Below are 27,635 nucleotides of genomic sequence, written 5' to 3'. Positions count from 1 at the left end.
AAGTGCAAACTGCAACTGACTGAAGTATGACTAAACACAACAAGACCTGCTGTGGAAAGGAACAAAGCCCAACAAGGGTAGCAAAGGATTGCCGAGAAACACAGAGCATTAGTTGAGTGGTTGCTTTGCAACACACAGGGTCTTCACCCCCTTGGTGTATTGCACGGGTATATACGTGCATACATGTTTCTTCTTGAGGCAACTCTTTTCTGCTTGGCACATCATTGAGAATCTGAAATTGCTTCTGAACAATATAGTTGTGATTCTCTGCTTGACTGATTTAGCTTAGCAGTTAAGTAACAACTAATCTTTCAAAAGCACTAGGGCCTACTTAGAGAAATCCCTGTTGTCTGCAGGGATGGTGTGCCACTGGAAACAAAAACAGCGCGAGAAATGCATCCATCCTTCACACTCTCAGCACATAAGCAGGAGATGCTCATAGCTGTGATGCCAGCACCCTCCTTGCAGGGCTTGTCAGCTGATGAAAACCTGATGCTGGGAACAAACGGTGCTGTTCATCTGATGCTGCCATCCTCAGGCAGACTTTTATTGTAGATCAGTGCTTTGGACAAGGCACTCAGGGCAGGACCCGCTGCTTCTCATCTGGGGAGGCATACTGTTCTATTCAGGATATTAATATCACTGAATTTATTTTAAATCAGTGCTCAGATTAATGTAGACTCAACTGGAAAATGCTGTCAATCAGTAAGAAAATATGCACAAGAGGGCAAAACAGCCCAACTTGATGCTTAGACTAATCTCCTTATCTCAGTAGGCAGAGCTCGAGGCCATGGATACTGGTTATCTGGTTACTCTATGCTTACTTCTAATGTTTTTATTTTTAAGTATCTGCTTCTTCCATAGCTCAGGCAAACCTCCATCATCTATACTATCAAACCCTTCTCAGATGCCCCAGACTTTCTCTTGAATACCTCTACTTTGTGCATTACTGAGGTCTCTATGTATGAATAGCTTTTTTTTTTTCTAATCCGCCTACTCCACCTCAGGGATTTTTTCAGTGAATCCACAAGCCAGATTTTGTGGCATAACACAGTAGCAGGGCTACTGGCTTTTTGCCTCTCTGTCTCCAAGCCCTAATCTTCTTGTTTTACCAGAAAAAAAAGAGAATGTCATTTAAATGTTAAGGCTTTAGCACCCAAAACTGGAATCTCCAGGCCACTGATGATGGACATGGTGTTTCTTCTAACTGAACGTTTCTAAAAAACACTCCTGAAAAACACAGTGTTGAGTTTAGGAAGATCCTGCAGATGGGCAACAGGGTAATGGGCATCTGCAGGAGACTGAACTACAGAAGACAGTATTAATATAATTCTGTAAAGCTCCCAAAACATACTGCTCTTTCCTGGAGCTGAAGAAGCTCCATTATGGGCACAAAACCCCATCCCTACCTGCCTGTGTGCGAACTTTTACTGCATTGTGAATGCCAAGGTATTTCCCTCCTTCCACTGAAGGTACATGACCTTGATGCCACTTTCCAGTGCCAGAGAGTAGAAGCACACGCTCAGGCAATTAGGCCTGGATTCACCCAATGGTACATCCTACTCCAGTGAAGCCTCGTAATTTGTGTGACATGTCAGTTATCAGCTTTAGACCGTAGCACACCTCCACAGACAGTGCTTTTAGACCAGAATCAGTAACATCATACAACAGAATGATTCTCTTATTTCTTGCAGTGCCTGCAAAGAAAAACACAATGGCTGGGCCAGGCAGAATAAGATCTCTTCTTTCACAAGCTCACCTTTAGCTTTTGCTGAGGTGTGCACCAAGCTTTTCTTTCCTGATCAAGCTTGCTGCATAGGGAATCTGCAATGACACAGAAACAAAGCCACTGCTTTATGCCAAGGTTTGGCTAACAAGACATCCAAGTTGGAATCCCTACAAATGAAAGGTTGTGTTTGCCTCCCTATATAATTTTAGGAAACAGTGCCTTAAATTAAAGGATTGAACTCTTTACAAAACTGCAAGAATGTTGAAGCAGAAATAAAATTAAAATGGCCTAAATTTAAACAACAGATAGATCTTAAAATCCAATGTAAAAGATGTCTTCTAATGTTTTGTTTATATCAGTTGCTGGCAAAAATAAAGCCACCACCCATTCTGCTACCTGTGAGATGACAAAAATCAACTGTCTGTAACAGAGCAGGCAACAAACACTCATCTCTGCACAGCTGAAATACAGCAGGTTGGGAGTACGAGACTTCATATATTTATATCACCATAATTAGGAAGTTCATAATAGTTATCTCTGACTTGCACCAATCTGAGGGAAGCCACTGAAGTGGAACAAATAATTAAAGAAAAACAGAGAACATAGGCATATTAGGAACATAGTTATATTTAGAAACAAAGTGGGATGATGTGCTCACTGGCTACTGGGAATACAGTACAGGGCTGCCCTTTTTCAATGCTGGGCTTTTAGAACATAACAAAACTAAATTGGTCTGAGATTTCTCCATAGCTGGGAGTCCAAGAGACTACAAATTCACTATTCTTCCATGCTGCCTTTTGGAAGGACTGTTGGAGGAATTCAGGTTAGGATCAGAAAATCTATGTCCCTACACTCCCAGGTGCTGCTGCACACTGAGGTGACCTGCTTCTGCTGTCAGGCACTCCAGAATATATTCACAAATAATGTCAAATACGTTACTGCAAGCTGACAAATAGGCTAGGCTGAAGTCAGGAGCAAGGCCTTAAGCTGCACAAACAGCAAAAGGAACAAACAGGCAAATGCATAGGGTTCAAGCGACCTGCCCCACACACCTAATAACATACTAGAAGCATGTGAATTTGCATCCATATCCACTGACTATATACCTAATGGGCACTCTTGTGCATCCCTGTTTTGGTTTTAATTACATTATGTCCATAGCATGTGAGGACGTTTGTGTGAGTTGTGCTCAGAATGTCTCTGGGCTGGTGTAAAGTGCAGTATCCACAGTGTCATCTATTTCCATCCCTGCCTTCCTTAACAAGGAAAAGAGCAGGGAAGGCTCAGGATGAGAGGAAAGAAAGGGGCATCTGCAGCTCAGGAGCTAACCCTTTAATTTCTCGGGAAAGGAGGTCAATCTAATTGAAAGCAGCAGCACCAGGAAGCAGCAGTGTCTGCAAAGATGAGCTGTCTGGTTGAATGAAAGCAGAAGCCTTTCACGGGGGCATGCTGCTTCCCCCACTACACAGCCCTGGGAAAAGGGAAATGCATGTGCATGAACTGAGAGGATCAAACTACTGATGACCTGAAAAGACCCAGGATCCAGGTGTTTTGTCTGACTACTCTTATAACCCCTACCTTTCACAGAAGCTGAAAGCTATCAGGAAGCTTGCTGCAAGATCCCCCAAAAAAACAGAGCTCTCCCTTCAACCAAGTCCTCCAACAGAGCTGCCTTCCAGTGTTTGCAAAGGCTGGAAAACTCCTCTCCAAACTGCAGCAGAGAGGAGTACGCAAAGAAACTGTTTACCTGATCACCCATTTTCATGGTTTAGATTCAAAAGGGAGCCACAAACAAACTGCCTGAATAAGCACATTTCAGCTGAGACCCATGATGCTTCACCAACTGCTTTCTTCCTCTCTCCCACTCACAATGGCCAACAGGCAACATTGGTTTGCATGGCTGCCAATTATATAGGACATCTCCCAAGCTGTACTGACCTAGATAATACAACAGGGTACATTCTGTCAGAAATTAACTGTTCTTAATCCACTTCTCTGCTATATTTGGCACATCAGTGTCTTTTCAATGTGTGTTGGTTTATCCATCCTCCTGGTAATAAATGAAACTGGGAGAGGTGGGTGTCCAATAGGGAAATGATTACTTTCTTCATGAGTTAAATCACCTACAATGTCATCTTCTACTTTTGTCATTGGAAGAGCATTTGGTAACTCTGGTGCTGTGGTGGAATAGTATTTAGGGCTCTTCATGACAATACAGTCCCCTTTTGCACATCCATGGTGACTGTTGCAATACAGGATAGGATTGGCACTCAAATGGAAATGAAGATCCAATGTGTGGCCCTTACCAAAGTGTGTACACCCCTGCCAGCAGTAACAGAAGTGCAGATAGTTCAGTTTTAAGTAGCAAGCAATCTGTTTCTTATGACTAAGTCCACATTAATAGGAAATACATTGCAATGGGAGCAGATCTGTAGGGTGCAAGAGAAAGACCCAGTGTCCATACTGCATTTCTCTTGGGCTTTTTAATTCAGGCTGGCTCTAGTCTGGTCCTGGGTACTGATCACCCGTTAAGAGCTAGAGCACATTCCTATGTGCATTCCTGGAACACATCCTCTTTTGCTTCATTCAGAAGGAATCCAGTTTGCAAGCTCTGAGCCTGCTCCACAACATGAACCAAAGCACAGATAAGCGGATAGGATTGGGGATTCTTTTCTAAAGTGCATGTCTGATCCCTGCTACGCTTGGACATCAAAGAAGCTTCTGTACACCATCCTCTTTTGGAGGCTTCACCTTTGCATCCCATCTCTAGGTGGGGTACACAAAGATACATCACCCTGACTTCTGTTGCTTGAAGAGGGAATCTTCAGTACCCAAAGCACTATTATCTGATGTGTATCTACAGGTATTTAGTTAAACAATTCTCATTTCCAGAGAGTGCACTTGAGACCTTAGTCAGAACACTGTCCTGCCAAGACAGCCCTTCCAAATGCAAAGCATATTTATGCAGGAAAGGAGAGAGATGTGCAGCTGAACTGCCACTGGAAAACTAGTCTCTGCACACATGGTGCTTCTGGATAGAACGATGCGTGGGATTAAGGAGAAGAAAAAGCATGCACTGAGCCTTTGACAGCTGGAGGAGGAATGGAAGTGCCAATGGCTTGCCCTAGAGGGTGAATCTTCACTATTGCCCTGTGAAAGTATTTATAGCTGCATGGGCTGATTTCAGAGACTCTTCCCTCCTGGGTGGGTAGTGGCATGTGCTCATGGCAACGTACTGGTCTGCACAGGATGCAAGGCAACAGAGAGTCACAGCTGGAGTATGCAGTCTCTCCTCTATGTATTTTTTAAGTACTGGAGCACACTAATACAATAGAAAAAAGGATTTTGCAGACAGGCAATAGCAGAGGCTGGCTTGTGGCTCTCTGGTACATACACATCCATTTTTGATCAGAATTTCTGCAGATTCTAAAGGAAAGGAAGCTTTTACTTCTGTTTTTAATAACCATTAATTCTACAAGGCATTCCTTTAACATTTGAATTTACTGGAGAAAGAGGCACAGCTCCATCCTATTAACCCAAGGCATACCCAAATGCATTGTCAAGATACAAGCTTCACTCACCTGTCTTTCTTAAAAAAGCAGACAGTGGCAAATAAAATTCTGGTGAAAACGTTACTTGTCAGCTTACTTTTCTGTACACAGTCAGGGATGTGTATGCTACCTTTGGCATCAAAAGGACATATTCCCAATTTGTACCACTAAACCTGGAGAGGAACTCTACCAAAAATCAAATTAAGATAACAGGACATACAGAAACAGACCTGCAGTATCATCCCAACTGCTAAAGCACAGAAGAAGAAATTAATGAGAAAAAAATAAACACACCGCTGGTTTGGGGGGGGCAAGGTAATGAAATCTGCCTTGAAGTCTGCAAGACATAGTAAACACAGAGTTCCAGAAATGCTCTTTTACCTGTTATTATCTAGGTGTCAGTGGACAGGCACTTCAGCACAAGATGCAGCTCAAGAAATCCAAGAGCCATTGTGCTGAATCAATGTTTGCCTCTAACATTCTTGTCAAGGTCAATCAATCTAGCTGGACCACTTTAAGCAGAGGACCAAAACAGAAATCCTAATAAAGCACTGCTATTTCCTATTTCCACTTTTCAAATATGGAGTGACAGGAATGCAATGACCAAGGTCTCCGCACACAAAAATGTGGATGTTCATTGTTTGCATAATGAATACATTAGTTGTACAAAGCACCTACTTTCCATATACAACCTAAAATAGGAATTAAACCTACTGGTGCTTTTCTTAATTACAGTAGGACCCAGAGGAACGTGATCTCATACCTCTGAAGATCTATCAACATCATTACCACATGGTAGATTTTTTCTTCTTTTAAACACTCCTTGTGAATCTTTAAAGATCAGGATGAAAGATGATGCAGAGATAGAAATCAATTTTGCAGGCAGATAGTTCCTAATTTATTTTATTGTCTGCCTCTGAAGAACAAAGTTGATTCAAAGCAGCACTGAGAGTAGAAGGCCATCAAACATCAGAGGAGTTCCAGCTGGATCCAGTTCTGAGCTCTGAACATTATTATCAGCCCAAAGTTAGGCTAGTGAGGAAGAATTCAGTTCATGGGAGCATAAATAAATTAAAAAAAAACCCAAACAAAACCAAACCAACACTTTCCACTTGAGCTGGAAAGACAAGGGACTGCCTGAGTAATTCACATTTCTAACATATCTCAAAGACCTGCTACCTTTTACCCCTATGTAAAATTAGTGGGATTGATCACTGCCTGATCTTAGTTATCTAAACCACAATGGCAGGGTGATGAAAACCACCTTAGCTTTTCCTGATGGATAGGTTACAACTGTGGTCAGCGCTTCCTGGGAACCTACAAACTACTTGGTAAGGGACCCCTGAAAGGAAATTAAGAAAAGCTAGCCTGTTTGCAGGAGCTTAAATTTGCTGCTTGGTGTTCTACTTCTCTGTGGCAATGTTTTGGAGGGGTTCACAAAAACATAAAAGGATAAAAATCATCATGCTGGGAATGCTGCTTCTGATATTTTTCTCCCACCAGGCAGCTAGGAGGAAAGTACATGCTTTTTAAATTTTATCCACTAACACAGTTGCTCAGAAGACAATATCAGACAGATACAGAGTCTCAAGCAGGAGCTGATTTAGTACTTTGTTAGGCTGGCTGGGCTGACAGATGAATTATGGTCACACTGGACAGAAACCAACAACTCTAAAGGCAGGTGAGCTCTTCTGAGGCCATACCACATGTGCCATGTTAGAATTTACCCCAACCTGCTGGGCAGAGATTTCTTCTCGGTGGCCCTTTCTGTACAGCTTAATAACAGAAGCCAGACGATCCATGCCTGAAGTAAAATATGACCTCCAAATACATGCACTGTACTTAGCCAATTTGGGAGACAGCACTTTGAAGGAGGAAGCAGCAAAAAATGCATTCAGTGATTTAAAATCTATTTTCTTGTTAAATATGACGATTGGTTGCTTCCTGGCACTTGGCCAAGAACTTGGCACAAACAGGTTGCGATACTTCCTGGTAGTTGTTCCAGACACTCTGACCAACTCCTTTCTTAACAGAAATTGCTGATGGCCACACAACGTCCCACTGCTCCAGCTACCTACCAAGGCAGGTTACGTCCAAAGAAGCCAACATCCATTGCAGAGGATGGAACAGGACAGGACCCACCCTCCATTTTCCCGATGATCTGAGCCTTACTCTTAACTTTCAGGAAGCCATAAAATATTTTTTTTAAAAGTCCGGAGCATACAGAGCATTAAAATAAAAGCCCATTGATTAAACACTGCTTTAACTGAGGCTTTTAATGAAGAATATTAAACCCACGTCGCTCCCAGCCGCTGGGGGTGCAGTGACGGCCGGGGAGCGGCAGAGGGCACCCGGAGCCCGCGCCAGCGTCCCCCGCAGCTGCCCCCCCCCCCCCCCCCCCCAGCGCGGCTGCTCTCCACGCGTGGCCATTTATCATCGCCTTCTGCATTGCATTTTCACAGTGTCACCCAAGAACTGTGAGAAAAAAGCGTTACGTTCAGTGTTCAGTACTGGCTGGGCACAAAGCACCACCTTCAAGCAGTCCTTTCCATGTAACAGTCAGGTTACAGTGGGCATTCGCACTAGAAAGTTTTCAAATACAAATATATTTGGTTAATTATTTCATGCTTAGCTTCAGCTTGTTGTATCCCAGACATCTCTGACACATCAAACACTCCAAGGCAGTTTATTTTAAAGTCTGACTACCTAGTTACGCAGCTTGAAGCATTCCATTTCAGGGTGAGTGAAACCATCATTAGGGCAAAACCTGCCTCTGGTACCCACTGTTACAAGAGATGCCTTCATGATCATGCACAAGTCTTCAGGAAGGACTAATTTAAGTTGTATAATCCTTCAGTGGTGAGAAAAGCCAAAAGAAACTGACTCTGTGCATTTACATTGTTTGTAAAATAAAAAAGCAATTAAGCCAAGTTCTGTGGCTATTATACCAGTAAATTTTGAGTTTAATACTACAAAGGTATACACCTATGAAGCTGTAAGTAAAATTAAGACGTGAGTATGCATTGAACACTTCTTTTCTCTTTGCACTTCTGTGTTAGCAAGAAACTTAGGTGTGAGCAGCTCTGTTAAAGCAATAGTATAGCGTCCCAGGTACATACAAAACAAAACAACCTACTCCTGCTAAAAACAAAACAACAACAAAACCACAAACAATAAAATCAAACATAACCATGCTTTTTGTGTATTCTGCACCAAAAGCTTTAATTCATCCTTGCCATAACCCAAGAAGGCCAAAGGAGTTCTATCATTAGCACATTCAGCTCATTAATCTTAATTCTAGATATAACCATACAAAATATATTCACATGAAAGAATTAAAGTAACTGCAGGGATTATCACATCGAAAGTGCTGATTCCATTTCAGTTATCAACCAAAACATCACTGAAGATTTCTGCACCCAGCTTAAACAAACAGACTGGTTATTTGCAGCAGTCTCTCAGTTCTTCATATGCAAACATCCCCTTCTCGGTCTCACTGATACACAACCTGCCTCGCCGATACCGAGAGAGATACCCAAATGTGAGCATAAAGACTTAATGATGATTAGACAACATTTCTATTAATGATAATTAAACTCAGGCAGCCACAGTGAGTGAAGAGGTCCTGAATTGTTGGTGCAGTACATTAAATGTTGAAACTATTCTCTGTAAGTACATTCAGGCAGCTCTGTTTAATGATTAAATTACTATTATTCTTTCTGTAGCATGCATCAGTAAGTGAAAAGGGTGTGAATTACATGATCATATTTCTTTTCCTGCCCGAGAAAAAGCACTACACTGAACCTTGTGATTTCTCCACTTCTTGTAAATCAGAAAAAACACCACAGCTGGCTTGCTGGAGGTCTGGGATATCCAGTTTCAGAAACAACTTCACAACTGGGCCACAAAGTGAATGGCAGAGATGATCCATTCTCTCCCTGGAAGGGAGAGTTAGTTAGCTCCAAGTTCAGCTGACACACGAGATAAAGGCTGAAGTGGGCCCACAAACTTTGTGCTTAAATGTGCTTCACAGCAGGAATCAAGACAGGTCACCTGCCTCAAGTCCAAAGCAGCAGGGGAAGTACTTTTCAGGATGGCATCCTAATTACCATCTTCTGTGACAATGCAATTCACAGATCAAGCCAAACTCCTTGCCTGGCATTGGGAGACAAAGGGGAACACAGTAACAACTGGACGCATTAAAGGAAAAGAGTGGAGACCAGCAGCAAAAAATCTCCAAAGATGTTCTGGACTTGAATTTCTTCCATAAACAACCTCCTTCAAGCACCCTCCATCTCTCATTGAAATCTCTGAAGTCAGCAGGAACAGGGAGCAGGAATGTTTGGCAGCTCTAAAAATAAGGCCACTCCTAAATGCCTCTAAACATAGGTGCACAAGTTTGACAATCCTGGCCTTCAGCTTTATTTTTATGCCCTAACCCATCAATTAGAAAATGACAGTACCAGAGGGCTGGACAATGTCTTCTCCGCACCAGGGTCTGTGACAAGCACAAGGAAAATTTAGATGCTCGAGCACAGGGCTGATTCAGGTAAGTGGGAATATTTGGCAAGCCTTCCTCAAAAAGCCCTGTTGAATAATGGCAGACCGATCACAGAAAAAGCACTAGCAAAACAAGCATTAGCTGATAGCCTCCCATTTGTTACGATGCCCTGCTCTTAAAACCACACTAAGCAGTACCCGAGTAAGAAACAGCTTCACATACTCCACCCCTTGCTTGTACTGGATTAAGTATGTCAAGTTTTCAAAACAGCACAGTTGTATGCAATGATCTAGAGTTGCACTAACACACATGCAAAATCCCTCTTGATTTTAAAATAACAAGCAAGAGACCAAACAGCAATGTGTGCCTGCACTGAACTGTGTTTTGGCAACTCCATCCTTTACTGCTGAGTTAAGCACTTCTTCTAGTGGCTGAAATTTGAAAAAGACACATCCTAAGGTTTATTTGCCAGTGAGAAGCTGGCCTTGCACAGATTCCCTACTGAGGGCTGAAATGCACCCCTTGGCAACTCGTACAAGGTAGAAACATTTAACTGCTTAAGGTTTACTGATTCGGTCCTCACATTTCTCTCTGAAGAAGCACCTCTTGGTGTTGAGTTAAAACATTTTGCTTAGTTGAAACATGAAGACCCATCTGGTTACTGTATGAAAGTAAATCTCCAGGTAATTAGACTCTAAACCAGCTGAGAACTGCATGCTTACATCTTGCTAAGTATAATGTAATATGAGCTCAATAATAGTACATTTGCATGGCTCACAAAGGAAAAGTTTGGGGAGTGCATTTAAAAAACATAAAGTAACAGTTCATAACATTTTTAGCAGAGAAGGCAAACTTACAATTTGTAGCTGCTGTACTATTTCTTCTCTGTATGCCAGTTCCCGCTTCATCTGATCTTGAAAATTATCTGTAAGAGGGGGAAAAAAAAAGTAGATGCAGTAATTAAAACAGAGACCACACAGCAGAATTCATATAAATCAAATGAAATCAAACCAAATCACTATTGAGGAATTGTGAAGCACTACAAAGCCCTTCACCCAATTAAAATGCATGCCTAACAAAAACTTCTTCTCTAGTAGGAGACACTGTAGACAACAGAAAAACTTTGGAAAAATCAGGTTCAGCTACTTCCCCAATTAGCAAATGTAGGCTGCTAAGTTTCCGTTGCTAGCATTCATTCTCACGGTGATTTTCTCAATGGGCCAGACTCTGCAGTCATTAGTCAAACTTCTACCAACACTGAAGAGAAGCGCAAAAACTTCTCTTCTTTGCTTTGGGATAAATCCGTTGACATCAATAGAGATGTCCAATATGTGAGAACAGAAAGCATTCAAGGATGCAGGGTTTGATTTGTAGTTTGTAACATAGTGCTGACAGCTTTGAACAAAACTCAGACTAAAGCTCCATAAACAGTGACATGGAACTCAGAAGGGAAAAAGTCTTTGAAAGACAGATCCTAGACAGCCAGGTTACAGCACAGGCTAGCCTTCCTGCTCTAGTAGCTCCTCCTTCCCTTATTTTCCTCCTCAGAAACCATTTCAGACAAAACTTCATTTGGTGGAAGATTAACTGCTAGTCTGTGTTCCATAACACTGCTGTTGGAGGGTGGGAAAAAGACAGAAAAATATAAACAAAACTATTGACAAGAAGCTAAGAGTTTGGAGAGTTGCCACATGATGGAGACCTAGGTGCAATGATGGACTATTAAATGGAAGAGGAAAGAAAACCCATTCCAACCAATATCATTTTGATCCGGGAAACAAGCCTGTCCTGGACCACAGGAGCAGCAAGGTGAATGCCAACAGAAAACAGCATGGAGCACCTCAACACCCAGAGCTTGGAGAAGGGCACTAAAAGGCCAAGGCAGCTAAAATGGTTTATTTACAACTAACTAATTAAAAGAGTTAAATAGTCATGCTGGTTGCTGGGACACTAGCTCAGGACTCAAGAAGCCTGGGTTCAATACCTGGTGTGTATCTCTCCATGCCTCCTTTCATCACCACTACAGCAGGAATAATAGCACTGCTTCATCTGCCAAGTGCATTGGGAGTATTAATGGATTAAATGACTGTGGGATACTTTACGATAGCACAGTAACAGGAGTCACAGAAACACTTAAATTGCAATGGAAAGATTTGAGCCCAGGTGAGAACAAGCGGCTCCTATCAATACTCTGTGTGCTAATGCAGTGCTGGGAGCTCACCCGCTCCCAAACCAGCCGCACAGCCTCACCACGACTTCTCAACCCCAAAAGCAGGAGCAGAAAGGCAGGGAGCAGCCATGACACGATACAGCGGAGAGGAAGGATGTACCTTGCCTGTGGGGAAAGGGGATATGTCCCCATCAAATGTGGGCATAGGAAAGGGCTAGAAGAAAGTACAAGGGGGCAGAGCTCTGTCCTCTTTCACACAAGAATTTTGCCCTCTCTGAATGACAAGCAAGTTGTTGTTTAAAAAGCAAGGAGGCACTTTAGGACAACAAGAAAATAGCAATGAAACAAAGAAAGAGTGAAAAAATTCGTCAGACTGAAACCATCAGGATCCAGCACATAGAAAAGGACATGACAACATTATCTTACTAAATTTCTTCAGATTTCAAGTAAATCAGTAAAGCCCATAGAATTTTTCAGCCTATTCCCTCTCGACCAGAAAAAGAAGCTGACAGAAATAAAGCAAGTTTGCAATTCCTCTCTTCCTAGCCCCAAAAAAGCTGTGCAGTATAAAAAGGTGACCACCTCCTGTCCTGGTCACTAAAGGCTGACAGATCTGTGCTAGCTACTATTGAGGTCCTCCAGTTTCACTCTGAGTAGGCTATATGGAGAAATTTTTCTTCTCTCCTCAACGCTTTCCTCTTGACTGCCTCTTCACAGGCTCATCACCTCTTAGAACAAATAGCTCAGAAATCTTGCTCAGTCCTGCACTGCAAATGTCCAAGCTCACAGTGGAAATGGGGTGTTAATGCTAAGGACAGTGTTTTTTCCAGCAGCATTTATCTGAGTCTGAATGTTTACAGACAAAGCCATGAGCAATACCCAAGAGAAAAGATATGAATATTTAAATAGTTTTCTTAACAGAAAATTAAATACTTTAACTATCCAGACTACATCACTGCCATTTTATTACCACATTGTTAAATGCAGCTGGACAAAATGCATGCCAGCTGACACCAAAGGTACAAACCAGTGGAGGGTTCTGGGAGAACATGCTGTCAACTGTGCACAGGTGCTCATATTTCTATCAGGACAGCAAATTCTTTGATTTTCTTCAAGTGACCTGATCTTTTTTTAATTTTTTTCAAGTGATCTCTGCATTGAGAGATCTTACAGACAAAGGAAAACCTCATCTGCAGCTTTCAAGTACAATAGCAATACAAAAATAAAGGTACAAACAGCAGAAGACAAGGTCTGCTGGTTTATAAATTATCACAGGCCACGTTTCAAGCAAATACAAGAAGCCACAGAGAAGTGTGCAGCATAGTACTGCTAAATGAGCTTGCAAATAAGATCAGTTCTCATTTAACAGTGATTTCCATGAGGAGAACGTGGAAACCAAACACCATTTACACACAACACTGCATAGCACTGCTGTGGGTGGTGGTCTGATGCTATTAACATGTAATGCCCCAAACGTGCTCAGTTCCAAATGCAAGACCCAAAAAAAGGTGACTTTCAAGTTAACTCCAGGTAACCTGACAGAAGCATTTTCTAGAGACACAGCATTACCTTCCACATCTCACACATTGGCTCCCCGCTGAAACAGGGATGAATTTTCTCCTTTTTAAAAAAGGTTGAGAAGACTTAAAAGCCAAAGGCTCCTCACTTACCCACAGACAGTGCAAAGCACAGGGAGAACCACCCTGACCCGTGGGAGTGAGAATTACCCTGGCAATGTGTTCCTGTCCTCAGCAGCTTTAAGGATGGGACAGAGATCCAGTCCCCATGACCACTCAGCCCAATGCTGCAGTGAGCCAGACTGGGATATAAAGCCTGTTACCTACCTGCTCTTCGCTCTCTCCTACAGCCTCAGGTGTCTCCAAGCCATGATAAATCCATCAATACAATTTTAATTTTACCTCCACTTTCCTTTAGTTGGATCTCTCCCTAGCTCCTCCCTATCCAATACCACAGGCAGTTAGTAATTTGGGAAACCTGGCAAAACAAATAGTTTCTAATACCCGACTTAAAGCAGCAGCCCCGTCCGGCAGCGAGAGCCTAGAACAAACCCCATCTCTTTTGCTAGAGCACATACTGCTCTAGAGGACAAACCACACTTATCTTGGATTTTAAACTTATTTGCTTTACAAAGACCCTTTTTGTTGTTTTATTATATGCAGAGGAGGGGTGTTTTTTTGGTAAATCTAAATCTGTAAATAGGTTTTACAGTCACTTGTATATATTGTTTATAGCACATTATCTGTTTTCTATTTTAATCCTGAAGAAAATTGACCACTACTTTGTGGTACATTGAAACCACATATTTTTCAAGCCGGCATATAGGGTCGCCACTTCCTTGGTTGGCCATACATGTTCTTTTCTTTTATTTGAATTGTATTTCACGTTTAATTGCAGCGTTTTTTTACATGGCAATGACAGAGCATTAATTTTACTGTAGAACAAAAGGATAAATGAGTGATCTGAATGGCAAAACTCCAAGATGCCATTTTGCCAATACCACACATCAGTGTTTTGATCTACACAAATTATTTGAAAATTACCTCACTCCCAAACCCAAGTAATGACTGAATTTATACTGAAGGACGAAGTTATCCTCCTTTCATTAATATCTGTATCACCTCAGGCGGCTCTTCTCCTTTATTTATGAAGCTGTCTACATCTTTCAATATTTGAGCTAAAGATGGAGTCATTCCCAGAGTCCTTGCACTTCCTTGCTTCCCTGAACTTACTCTATCTGATGCTACAGAAAGGGGAAAAATGTATTTTCTTTAAATAATAGAAAAATGCTGTCTGTGTTCCCACCTTTTCCTGCAATCCAGGGAGGTGCAACATTCCTCAGCTTGCAGCAGTAGGTTTTGGTTGACTGGCTTACCTCAGGGGTACTGGCAATACTGTTGAGTTTTATGAATACTGAGTTTTTATGAAGGAACTCTGAGGACTAACAAAACAGAGTTTCTGAACTCTTTGAGAAACTATGATAAACCAGCACGGGGGCATTTTGCATTGAGTGCTGGTCAAACATTTCAGTCACACAGGAGTTAAGAGAAATTAGCAAATGGCAGAAGAGCCTGACAATTAGCCTGGGAACATTTAAACTTATCTATCTTGGCTTACTGTGAGTCAAGTAACTCCACAGTGCTCCATCCACATATAGTCTCACAGGAAAACAAGGACAAAAATTGAGGGTTTTAAAAAACAGAGTTTAAAAAAACCTCACATCATCAACATTAGGAAAATATTGAATGGAGATGCTGTCAGACCTCCTTTGGACTTCATGAAGAAGCAAAAAGTGGGTGCAAACATGCTTTTTCCTTTAGGTTGCACTTAATACTGAACTGGGGGAACTGTCTGGGCAGGCAGCTGTGGAGCTGTGACAGCCAGGCATGGGGAAGCCTGCACAACAGTACTGATCTCTGTGTGGTGCTGTGTTACAGACGGGCAGAGAGCAATGGAGATGCCCTGATCACTCCAGCTCTGTAACACTACATTCATTGCATGTTGGAGAGCCCTCACTGTGTCTTCTACCTTGTCCTGATCTACGTGGGATTTCTCCTGGAAGCATGCTTTCCTCTGCTGCTGCCAGTGTAATTCAAAAGGACTCAATCAATAGGTCTTTTTCCATATCCTTGTGCATGCAGTTCAACTTTCTGGCAGCTTCACAAAAACCCTACTAAGTGACCATTTTGTTTTCTTTTATTTAACACACGCCCAGCACATTCCATCACCCCTGGATAGCAGCACCCTGCTCACCAGCCGTGGTGAAAGGGCCATCTCAAATAGTCCATCTCAGGAAGAAAAATCCAAACTGGTCTTTTTACTCCTTAAACACAGGCAAAATCAATTCTCCAGCATCAGCTAGAACCACCTAAAGATGACAATGAAGTACTCTGTCTTCAAAAGCCTCCAAGAAGCTGGTTAAGACCACCGACATCGCTGTACCCCAAGAAGCCCCAGACATGTTTCTGTCTACTCGCTGTATTCAATGTTATCAAAACCAGTAGAATATACACCAAAATAGACATCCAGCTTCAGATTTTCCCTACAAAAGACCTGCTTGGGCAGCCTGAAAAGCCACAGCAGAAGTGCCATCAACCTCAGCAGAGCTAAGCCAAAGATCCTGGTAACACAACTGAGAACACACCTCTCCCCTTTTAACAATCTGACAACAACCACCCACCCACAAATAACACCAAAACCACAGATATGTGTCTTACTGAAGACTGGGAAAGACGCATTTCCTTTCAACACCTGGAATTCCTGTTCTAGTCTCCTCCGTAAGTCGATCTGTTCAAACAAAACCTTCTGGAGTTCCTCTAACAAAGAGAAAAGAAAAGTGGTTTTGCTAATCTGTATAAATAATTCTTGAAAGAACAGTTGCAGAGCAATTCATTACTATAAGACAAAATATTTTAGCAGCTATAAAAAAAAGTGTTGCATAGACCTACAATAGATTTTGTGCAGAAAGCCATGAATATAAATCAATGTAATATATTATTTTAAAGTATTATATTACAGTGTCATGTATTGATTGATATATATGCATTAATCTCAATTATATCCACTCAAAGGTCCATATATTATTCATATGTTACTTGACAAGCTTAAAATATGGTGCAGAACAAAAGTGCCCCCTATTATCCTCATATTCTATTAAAACAAAGAGCAGTTTTATAACGTAAGAGGCCCTTATTTCTTTTACCTTTCCCCATGTTTTCTACATCCTTCTTCAGTGAATGAGGTGAATTGGTTTCTTGTGTGTGTTCACCTTAAAAAAAGAGGGAAAAAAAAAAGTTATTGATTTACCGATATTGTTTTTCATCAGTATTGTCCTTACTACGCAACTGCTTCAGGGAATCAGGAGAAAAAAAGAGAAAAAAAAAATATAGAAAGAGTAAGATTGAGGTTTATCTACGTATCTCTGTGTGCGTAGCACAAATGTTTGCAAGACTTGTATTTCCTTCTAGTTTAGTAAAGTATCTACCTACACCATGGCCTCCTGCAGACAAGACCTGACGTCTCCTCCATACCTAGGAGAGCTCCTCTTGCACATCGTCTGCCAAACTGATCCCTGCTTTCACTCTAACCCCTCTTGAAGATGCTCTTATCGGAGAATGACTAGGAGCGAGCTGAGAAAGGGGCAGAGCCTTCTCTACAGTCTTATCTCCTCTCTTCACAACGGGAAGTCCATGCTATCTAGCTGAGCAGGACCCTGTTCCCAAATCCACAGGCAAAACCCTTTTTGCACCAGCCTCTTTGGCTTCACCAGCTCTTTATCATCTTCTAGAGCTCTATGGCATGGGCTTGTTGTAATTTATATCCAGCTGAGATAAAATTGACATTAGTGGTATTTGCATCTAAAGGATACACATCTGAGGTCAACCAATTCAGAGATTTCTGTCTTAGATTGCTCACAGAACTTTTAATCATATAGTAGCAAAGAATTTTCTAGATAACAGAATTTGACTATTTCCAGATATATGCATGCTACTTCTTTCAGCCTTTTTCCTTTACAAATAAAATAAAATAAATCTTCACAAGGCGTTAAGTTCACGTGGATGACAGTTTGACTTAAATATGAACCTTCTGACAGAAGGTGTTATTTTCATTATCCTCTGGAACTGTGAAATTTTCCTCTAATATCTATGAATAGGGTTTTGAAACAAAAAGCTATGAAAAAATGTTTTTAAAAGAAAAAAATACCACTTTAGCAGAAATTAATGGGAAATTTTCTGTTATTTACAGATGAAGTAGAAATGGATTCTCAATAATTAAGAAAATATTTGGTAAATAACCAATTATTGAACTAATTGGACTAATTTTCGGTTTCGTCCAGCCAGTAAATACACATCATTAACTCTACTGATGAGTAATCACAAGAAAGACATATATATAAAGCTACTCATGTGATTATGTATTTGGAAGAAAGAATCATGGAGGAAATACCTTGGGGTTTTTTTGATAATAAAAAGCCATAGCACTGAATAGGTCACCACACAACAGATAAGATAGCAACTACTTCAAAAACTCATACTGTCACCATGCATTTGATAGCAGGTCATCACAATAAGCTAATTTTAAAGTTGAACTGGAAAGTCTTTTTTTATATGCAGTCAGAAATCTTTTTGCAAAACATTTATTTCTGTTTTTAAAAATCAATGCATTCTTATATCCAGTAAACCTTGAAGTCATAGTATATGAAACATATCCAATAGCTATGCATTTTAGCATCTGCTATCTCTTCATTCCTTAAAAAAAAGCAACCACTCATTCAGGCATATACATTTACACAACTGATATCTGGTGCCAGCAATTCCATTTTAAAAATCTGTTTATGTAACACAATGATTTAAAAAAATTATTTTTGTATGATATTTGATATAAACAAAGTGTTTTCTACGGATAAATTGTCTCACCACATTAAAAGAAACAGCAAGCTTAAAAGTAAAAATACATCACTTTTTGGGCAGTGGTTTGAGGTGTTTCCATAATGTAAAACGGTCTTATTATTTTAGTTAACATAATTTTGTTTTAAACAGGATTGCTAACAAAAGAAGTATTTTGTTAGATAAATAAGGAATGAGGGTACACAAAATCAAAAAAGAAAGAATTTAAGTTTAGGAAGGGTATTTATTAAATTATATACACTAGTATATTTTTCCCATCTATTTCTTTCATTGAGGCATTCTTTTCTGAATGTTTTATGTGCAGTTCTGAGGGATAACAGGCTCACAGACAGAAGGTAGCTGGATTCTTCAAGGGGGAGGAATAGAAAGGGGAAGAGACTAGATCCTAGCACAGAGCATGGCGGCAACATAGCTCTTTCCCACTTGCTCAGTTGAGCTTTCAGGGCTGTATGGTTTGAGGCTGCTGACTCGCTGGGACTGAAAGAACAGCATCAAAATGAAAGCAAGGGCATGTAGCATAAAGAATAACTTCTCCAGCATCTGCAGCCTCCCTACTAAGCTACCAAAAAGGCTTAGAAAATTCCTCATCCTTGCCCCCAAAATAAGTAAAGAACAGGATGGGAAAAGCGAAGGTATTTAAAGGCAAAACCCAGCACATACGGTTTTAAAGAATCACTGCATTTTTAAACTGCTTTCTGATGTTCAAAAAAAGCCTCGACATTATTATTGTTAACAGTAATAATAATCAGATGGGTTTCACCTTTCCAGTCCCCCTGAAAATGATAATCAAGAGCTTGTTCTTCTCTGTTTTTCCATACTTCCCAGAGGCCTCATCACATGTTGTGTACTGTTCTACCTTAATTGAAAGGGAGGAGGTATTGAATATTTAACCAGCTTCCTTTCTCTTAAATGTTAATTAAAAGCTAAATAGGTGTTTAAAAACAAACAAACAGAAAGCCCAAAGAATTTTAATCAGTCCAAGAAAAAAATCACTTCTCCTTCTAATAGCTCCACCATAACTCTCTTGGGCCTTGTCTACAAACTTGTAGCAGCATTTAAAACAGCAGCACTGAAGGCTGTGCAGCCCCCCAGTACGGACACCTAGGTTTTCTTTAAGAGAGGCCTATTTCAGTTTATTCAGAAAAATCAAACTATACCTCAACCATCTGCTGGCTAGGGGGAAAAGGGGATGAAGTATTCATAGTCAGTTTGCACTGCCTCAGCTAAAGCTTTTCGTACCTCTGTTCTGCCTGATTAGCTCAGGTGCACAGACATTGTTACTCTGAAATAAAGGTACACAGGTTGTATTTTACACAAATGGCTTTCTTAACCTGGAATGTGAACATCCACCCACCGAGGAAAGTAGAAATTATGTCTGTGAGTAGACACACCTCAAATTACTTTATCAGCACTCTGAAAACCAGAGGTCCCAATTTGTACATTGACACAACCTCAGCTCTTGCGATACCACCATTTTATTAGCTCTACACCCACTGGAGTAGTTAAGATTTGAATTTTTAACACAAGAAACGAACGGAAACATTTCTAAATTTATTCTCCTCAAAAGAAATGCACATTGCCCTCATTGTACAAAACCAAACCAGACATAGCCAGGTTACCTCTTCATGCTGTGCCACCTAGAGCAATCTCTTGCAATCCTTCCTCGGGAAGCTCTCAAAGTGCTCTTCAAACAGCAGCTAAAAATTTCCACGCTGGCCCAGACAACTCAGCTACGTCAATGGGCAACTGATTTGCCCAGCGCAGAGCTCCGATGGACCACGAATATAACTCCGCTTTGACTCTCAGCCCTGTGCCTTGTCCTCAACTCGTACTCTCTACAATTCTCACTACATCTGCAGTGCCAGACCACATCAACCGAAATCATCCACTCACCTGTGTCTCAGCATCGGCCCTATTGTCCCTGGATGGTACTTAAGTATCGCAGAGCACACGATTCCTGCCAACCAGCTCTGCAGCTCACTCCTACCATGTGAGCTTTACCATTGTGAAGCCTGCAGCATCAATGGTCGACCATAACTTAAACGTCCACTGGTATTTTTAGCTGGAGAGAGCACTGTCTGCAGACACAAAGACTGCAGCAGTGAAGATGTTGGTATCTTCTGGGTATAAATATATATATATCCATTTTAAAAAATATAGGCAGATGTGAACCGGCAGACTTTCAGAGCTCCAAAGGTTCCATCTGTATTTGAAATTAATTACTTGCTTTAAGACACACACAGTTCTTGCGTTTGTCCTGAAGAAATCCTACCCTTACTGAAAATATTCATGCATTGTGCATATTCGTGCTGCTTTTTGGGGGAATAATCAATAGGATAATCAGGACTTGGGAAAATATGCCTATTTTAGGAAACTCATTAAGATCTTTTAAGTGCTTTTCTGTACTGAGGCTGATATACATGTCTTTTACAAAATCTGGAGCTTCAAATGTTAATTTGCCCTGAAAGTGGGTTAACTTTAAAACAAACTAGTTCTTTTTTTTTTTTTTGCACAGATAAAGCCTCATTTGTAACCTCCATTTAAAGTTTAATCATGAACATCCCATTAAAAAACATCCGCGTTGAAGTACTAACAGATAGAGGAGAAAACAGTTTCGGGATTTCAAACTGAACGTTCAAAAACTGTGACTGACTTAAAAATATGAAATGTTTTAGAGAGACAACAAATCAGGTGGCTTTTGGTCTGAACCTTATGCATACATCTGGGAAGTATTTTATAACTTTATTCTAGAAGCATGAGGGCTAGAAAATTTCTAATTCTTGGTTTGTTTTAAATGGAAGGTGAGATTCTCACCAGATTCCAGAAGATGGGGCTTTAAAAAAAACCCAACACACCTAATATTGTGAGACTTGCAAAAAATAAAGAAATTCAACAACGTTCCACCCTCTTTTAATAATTCAAACAGAACTCCTGAGCTCCTTAGTAATAACGGAAGAGAAAAGAGACAGGAATAGTAAATAAGGACCCAGGCCTACAGTCTGTCTGCAGTTTTGTCTGTCATGCAGATCCATGTATTTATACAAAATCTTATCTACTAATACGCAGTACTGGGTCCCACATCTGAAACTTCACCTCATCTTCCCCCATTTCAACTTTTAACTTCTTTGCTTTTTTGCAAACACCTTCCATAATAAAATTTTATGTCTTTTAACTTCTGGATCCAATGCTTTACCACTTATCCCAGTAAAGACTACACAACTGTCCAGTCTGCTATATATAATGCCGGGCTGTTTTCAACCCTCTGCAAGCTACAGTAAATATACAGCAATTGCACCAATATTTGCAGAGTTATTCTGGATATATATTTAAGAGTAAATGAAAGAAGAATCTGGCTCACTGTTTCTAGTCTGAACTTTCCTGACATGCCTACCAAACCATTTTTTACAAATCAAAAAACAAAAATGGGGAAATTGTAACAAGATTTGAGAAGGTGTCTTCAAGCTGTTATTAACACCCAATTTTAGAGCTCACGTTTCTCATTAAAACAGATAAAAAATTAGATTGGTTGGGGAACAGCTTACAGAACTCAACTTCTCTTTAAGAAATACGCAGTATTTGTAAGGCAGCCTTGCAACGCTGTTGCATGCCAGACGCACACAGCTCTTCTACCCTTCAACTCCAGCTGCTGAAGGAGGGTTGGGATGGCAAGCCACAGCTTTCCCAAAAAAACGGACCAGTTACGTAAGTTAGTCACCGTTATCTTTCAAAACTGCCGTGGGAATTTGAATAATTTTGAGCTCTTGCCAAGCACTGCCTGACAGAAAAGGAAGGGGGATTTCCACCGACAGTTTACTAGCTATGCAGGACGAACGGCTACGGGATCTTCAAGTCTGTATCTATTTCAGCCTTGGAAAGAGCTCTGCTTATTATGAATTTTTAAGTTAATTGACACATTGAGAATAAGAAGCAAACACATGCACTTACAAACGATCTTCTCTGGCACAGAAAATACTGCTTTTAAGACTCTCTTTACTAGGTTTAGTTAATAAATACAAGTCCATCTCACATGGAGAGGAATTGCCAGGATCATTTCATCTTTCTTAATCTTATTAGGAAGGCACAGCTTTAAGTAACTCATAAATGTATTAAGTATATTAAAGAAATTGGAGAGCCAGAATATTCTGCAAAATGGTTTGACAACGAAGCAGAAAAGCACTGCAAATATAACCCACTAATTCTGGGCAAGATTAAGAAGGCCCAATCCTACACAGATGTACTAATAGGAATCCCTCTGAAAATAATGGGACTGCTCTTGCTTAGAGAGCACACAGAAATCATCTTCAGAAACAAGCCCTTAAACATTTTGCATTTCTTTACAGTCAGTTCATCTCAGATCCAGTCCTGAGACCTTCGGACACCCAGGTGATGCTCTCAGTTTACTTAATATATTTAAGACTCTCCACAGAGTCAAAATATGCAGGGTAGTAGATGTCTTTGAAAACTAAAATTTACATTTAAATTTACTGTGAAGATAAACATATAGCTACCATGGACTCACAGTGTCAGTGAATACAAAACATTTGGAGTTTTAGAAAGAGAGAGGAGCTACATCTAAGTAAAAAGCAAAATATCGCCATAACTTACTTTTTAAAATGAGCATGGATAGAATCATTTTCTAAAAGAGAAGAAAAATGTATTTTTTCCAAAAGAAATTGGCCACAGTGCAGGACACTGACTATGCACAGTGTACTGTATTCCTAAAAATTTTCGGGTTCTTAAGGTTTACTTCTGCTAGTATCACTGCTGTGCTCTCAGTGGTAATTATTTGAAAGCATAGAAGATAATTAGGTGCTATCTGTTAGTCCACAACCTCGATCCCTCAACCACAAAATTTACAAAAATCTAAAACGCTCATGTTTCTTCCTCACATACCATTGCTAAAGCAGGTCTTATTATTAAGTATTTCTAAAAAATACCCTTTGAAATGAGATACATTTGCAAATGTTTGCGATCTTTCAGTTCTCTGCTATTATATAAGATTTCTATAAGATCCCATTTCTTCATTTCTACTCCTTGTACAACTCTCTCTCTCCCCCGCTTGCTCTGTCTCATTTGACAGGCAAATTTGCAGACATAGCCTGAGGATAACAACCTCGTTTGACAGTCAATTAACCGTGAATAGTCAAAGCCAAGGCAGTTTGCATTACATAAATGGAAAATTAGATTCCTTTTTCCCAAGAAACAAAACCCTCTCCTTAAGACACTGCAATAGACAACTTAGTATCAAAACTTCTAATCACGTCTTTCCCAAACCCCTTGGAGACATTTAGCAATCAGTAAAAGGTGGTTTCATTTAATTTGTATAATGTAATTTTTGTAAATGTATTATACATTTTGTGTAGAGATCATTATCATAGAGATAATATAAATGTTGGCATAGATGTCGTAAAACACCTTTAATGTCTTTCTGACAGATATTAAAAGCAATAAGCTGTGATCCTTTTTAATGGAAGGTTTCAAAGAGAACATATCAATTATTGTCATTTTATGCTTTTCCAGCCTGTTTCATTGTGTAACCTGATACATTTCTGAAATTTCTGCTGAAATATGCCCAGCAATTAATAATCTTATTCCTATTAATGTCACTGCTTTCCACCTATTTGCATTTTTCTCAGTTATATTTGCTTGGAATTGTTTTTATCTTTACCCTTGTACTAAATATTCAGACATTTGATTATGAATTTAAGTCTCTGTCTCTTTATCCTCTACCTTCTTCTGAGCCTACCTGCTATATCTCTCCAGAAGTCTCCTCCTGAAGGCTCTGAATCTGTGATGAAAAAATTATGCTCCTTGTTCTTATCTGAAATCCAAACAAAATGCAGCGCTTAAAACGCTTTTACCAGCAAGAAACTGCAAACCAAAATGAATATCAGAATTCAGAAAAAAGTAAATATATATTTGTATATTCAGCACGCACAGAGATGCATTTTGGATACGAATGAATATAATGCTAAATTACCACCATAGAGAGACTATTAGAATGTTTAATGGATTTTTTTAATTGAAATCATGGAAGTGATTTATTTTTGTTTAAGTCGAGCGATAGAGAACAAACCCACACAGCTCGCAGAACTGTGAATTCCTGCACCTTGTGGTAAGCGGACAGATCCACACCTGTACTCACCTGAGAAGGTGTCCTCTTTCGTAGGCAAGATGACTTGATTACTCTCCTTGCTCTTCTGGTTCTAGAAAAACAGAAAAGAGCAAAATGCACAAGATCAGTATCAAAAATGACTAGGAGCAAATAGGCAGTCTCGAGCAGCTTATCAACAGCAAGCACAAAAAGCGCACCCACAGAAACAACGTGGTGGGGAATCCCACTGTGGCATCTTCCACAGCCACCTTTATGGAAGGAGCACATGTCCCATTGGAAACTTGCCGCCAACATGCAGGGTGGGTGAGGGCACCCAGCCAGAGATGGGGCCTGGATTATTTTCTCCCATGTGTTAATCTGGGATAAGGAGGTCAGGTCATCGAGCAATACCCACAAACACTGCCAACAGCCATGCGCCTCCACCCCGCTGGGCAAGGCACCCACTGAATAAATCTGCCGTATTTATTTTTGTTAGCTTCCAGGGCTGGCCTTCGGACGCCGTGTCCAGGCCTGGCATGCCATAAAGCAGTGCCGCCATTGAAGTGGCTCACCACAGGGATGGGCATGCCTGGGGAGCAGGCCCTTGCCCCCGTGCAGTGGGGTTTGGGCCACTCTGATTTTGGGGGTGGGAAGGTGGTGTGGGCCTGACACCCCACAAGACCCCAGTGGGCCGTGTCCAACTGTGGCCCACCAGGCCCGGCCTCGGCCTGCCAGGCTGGCTGGGGGCACGGTGCCTGACATGGCAGCAAGGGGGGTACCCGGCGGTCCATCTCCCCCCGCCCAGGTGACCCCCTCCCGCCCCGGGGGGGGGTGTGTGTCAGTAGCCGCAGTCAGCGGGAAGGGGCCTGAAGGGGACATTTACATCTTTGTAGGAGGGCTGCTCCTCCAGGGATGGATGGTGCGCCGGGCTGCTGCCGCCGCTGCCCGCCCGTGGGGGCCAGGGAAGCGGCTGGGCCTGGCCTTCCCCCGGCTTCTCCTCAGCGGGCGGCCGGGAGAAGGGGCCGGCGGCGGGGCGCTCCCGGCCGCCTTTCTCCGGCAGGCCCCGGGCGGGCGGGAAGCGGCTGCCGGCCGCCAAGGGGTCTCCGCCGCGGGTCTCTTCCTCGCCGCCCCCCTCCTCCTCCTCTTCCTCCTCCTCCTCGGGGGGCTTGTGCCCCTCGACGTCCACCTCGGGCTCGTCCTCCTCCTCCTCGCTGCTGTCCTCGCTGGCGAAGCTGCAGCTGGTGCCGCCGGGAGAGAGGAGGCGGTGAGGGGGGTGCGGCGGGGGGAGCGGGTGCCGCTCGCAGCCTGCCTCCTCGGGCGGCGGCGGCAGCAGCAGCTGCAGCGGCGGCGAAGCGGAGCGGGGCGGGCCGCCGCCGTGCAGCTTAGCCAGGCTCTCCGAGTCCTCCTTGCCGCCCACCGGTCTGAAGGCGCTGGAGTGGTAGTACCCGCCGCCCGCCTTGCGCCCGGCCGCTGCCTCCAGCAGGTGCGGGTGGTGCGGGGGGACCCGCCCGCCGCCGCCACCACCGCCGCCGCCGCCCTCTGAGGCGGCGGGCGAGGCGGGCTCCGCGCCGCCACCGTCAGGGGGCGGCTTGAAGAGCGGGTCCCGCACGGCGGCGGGCGGCGTGCCCAGCTCCGCGGTCCCCGCCTCGCCGCCGGTCTCCGAGAGGTCCAGGAAGGCCTGGCGCAGCAGGCCCGCCCCGTCGCCCAGCGAACAGCCCAGGGCGCCGGGGGTCTGCGGCGGCGGCTGCAGGTAGGTGGGGACCGGCAGCCCGCCCGGTGTGCGGGGCGGCCAGAACATGCAGAAGGGCGGGTAGAAGGCGGCGTCCTTCCTGCCCGGCCAGAAGAGCCCCGAGAGGCCGCCGCCCGTCGCGCTCCCGCCGGCCTTGTGCACCGCCGCCGCCCCGCCGAGGGCATCGGCCCCGCCGCCGCCCTCCTCCTTCTTGTGGCAGAGGCCGAAAGCGGCGGCGGGGAAACTGTAGGGGTGTGGGAAGAGCCCCCCGCAGCCGGGGAACTTCTGGAGCATGCCGCCGAAGGAGCCCTTGCTGGGCACCGGGATGACCGGGTAGCTCCGCGGGCTCTTGCCGCCGTGCGCCGCCGCCGCCACCACGGCCTCCTGCAGCTCCTCGTCCTCCTCGAAGCGTGGCCGCTTCTGGTGCAGCTCGGGCGGAGCGGCCAGGAGGTGCGGGCTCAGCAACCCGCCGCCCACCACGGCGGCTGCTGCCTTCACCGAGCCCAGCGGGTGGCAGGCGGCGGTGGCGGGAGGGGTGGGCGGCAGGGCCCGCTTGCGGCTGCCGCCGTTGAACATGGCTTTGACGTCCTCCCAGGCGAAGACCAGCTCGTCCTGGGGGCTTTTGTCGGTGAGCTTGAGGTGACGGCGCCAGGAGTTGAAGTTGGCGGCGTCGGGCTGGGTGTACTTGGCGTCGGGGGTGCGGTGGGAGTGGAAGATGAACTTGTTGGGGGAGAAGTACATGCTGCAGTAGCTGCACTTGATGCACTTGGCGCGGGAGCTGTTGTAGCGGGCGGGGATGAAGCTGCCGCGGCAGCCCCAGGCGCACTCGTGGGACACGTCGAAGGCGAAGTTATCCGGCAGTTTGGGGGGCCGGTTCTCCCCCAAGAAGGACTTGCAGAGCCGCTCCGCCTCCCGCTTGGTGATCATACCGCAGCGGCGGGAGGAGATGGGCATGGCCCCGGCCCGCCGCAGGATCTCCAGCTGCACCGGCGTGCACTGCACGCAGGTGATGCCCAGGGCCACCCGCCGGTTGTGGATCTCGTTGTAGCTGAAGTTTTTAAGGAGGGTGTTGGAGATTTGTGCTAGGCACAGCCGCTCCTGCCCGTCGATGACCAGGGAGACGATGGGGATGCCGTAAAGGATCACCTGCCCCACCTGGTTGGGCTTCATGGCGGCGTGACCGGCCCTCGGCTGGTTCATGGGGTCTGGCGGGTAGGCATTGGACTGTGAGGGCAGCAGGATGTCGGTGGGACCGGGCAGAGGGCTGGTCGCCATCGCCTCAACGCCGGGGGGGCTTCTCTGCTCCAGCTGCGGGCGGGGAGGGGGAGAGAGACACAGCGCCGTCAGCCGGGGACCCACCGGGGATGGAAGGTCCCCGCCGAACACCTCCCCCCCCCCCCCCCGAGTCTCTCCGGCCATTTGCTCAGTGACCCTGG

At 43.5% G+C, this 27,635-nt stretch overlaps 1 protein-coding gene across 1 annotated transcript; it reads right to left on the bottom strand.

Annotated features, from left to right (window-relative positions):
* Positions 1-1,761: 1,761 nt before the first annotated feature.
* LOC309601521 (SKI family transcriptional corepressor 2-like) lies at positions 1,762-27,474 on the bottom strand (the record flags this gene model as incomplete). Its single annotated transcript, XM_082334563.1, has 7 exons — positions 1,762-1,824; positions 10,639-10,706; positions 16,187-16,285; positions 16,672-16,737; positions 24,123-24,197; positions 24,522-24,582; positions 25,354-27,474. The coding sequence occupies 7 exons, from the start codon at positions 27,472-27,474 to the stop codon at positions 1,762-1,764; spliced, it is 2,553 nt and encodes an 850-aa protein (XP_082190689.1).
* Positions 27,475-27,635: the final 161 nt, after the last annotated feature.

Source organism: Platalea leucorodia, assembly GCF_965183815.1.
Source record: "Platalea leucorodia genome assembly, chromosome: W".
Classification (NCBI taxonomy): Eukaryota; Metazoa; Chordata; class Aves; order Pelecaniformes; family Threskiornithidae; genus Platalea; species Platalea leucorodia.
Note: the sequence above shows the minus strand (reverse complement) of the source record. Positions and strands in the feature narration are given on the sequence as shown.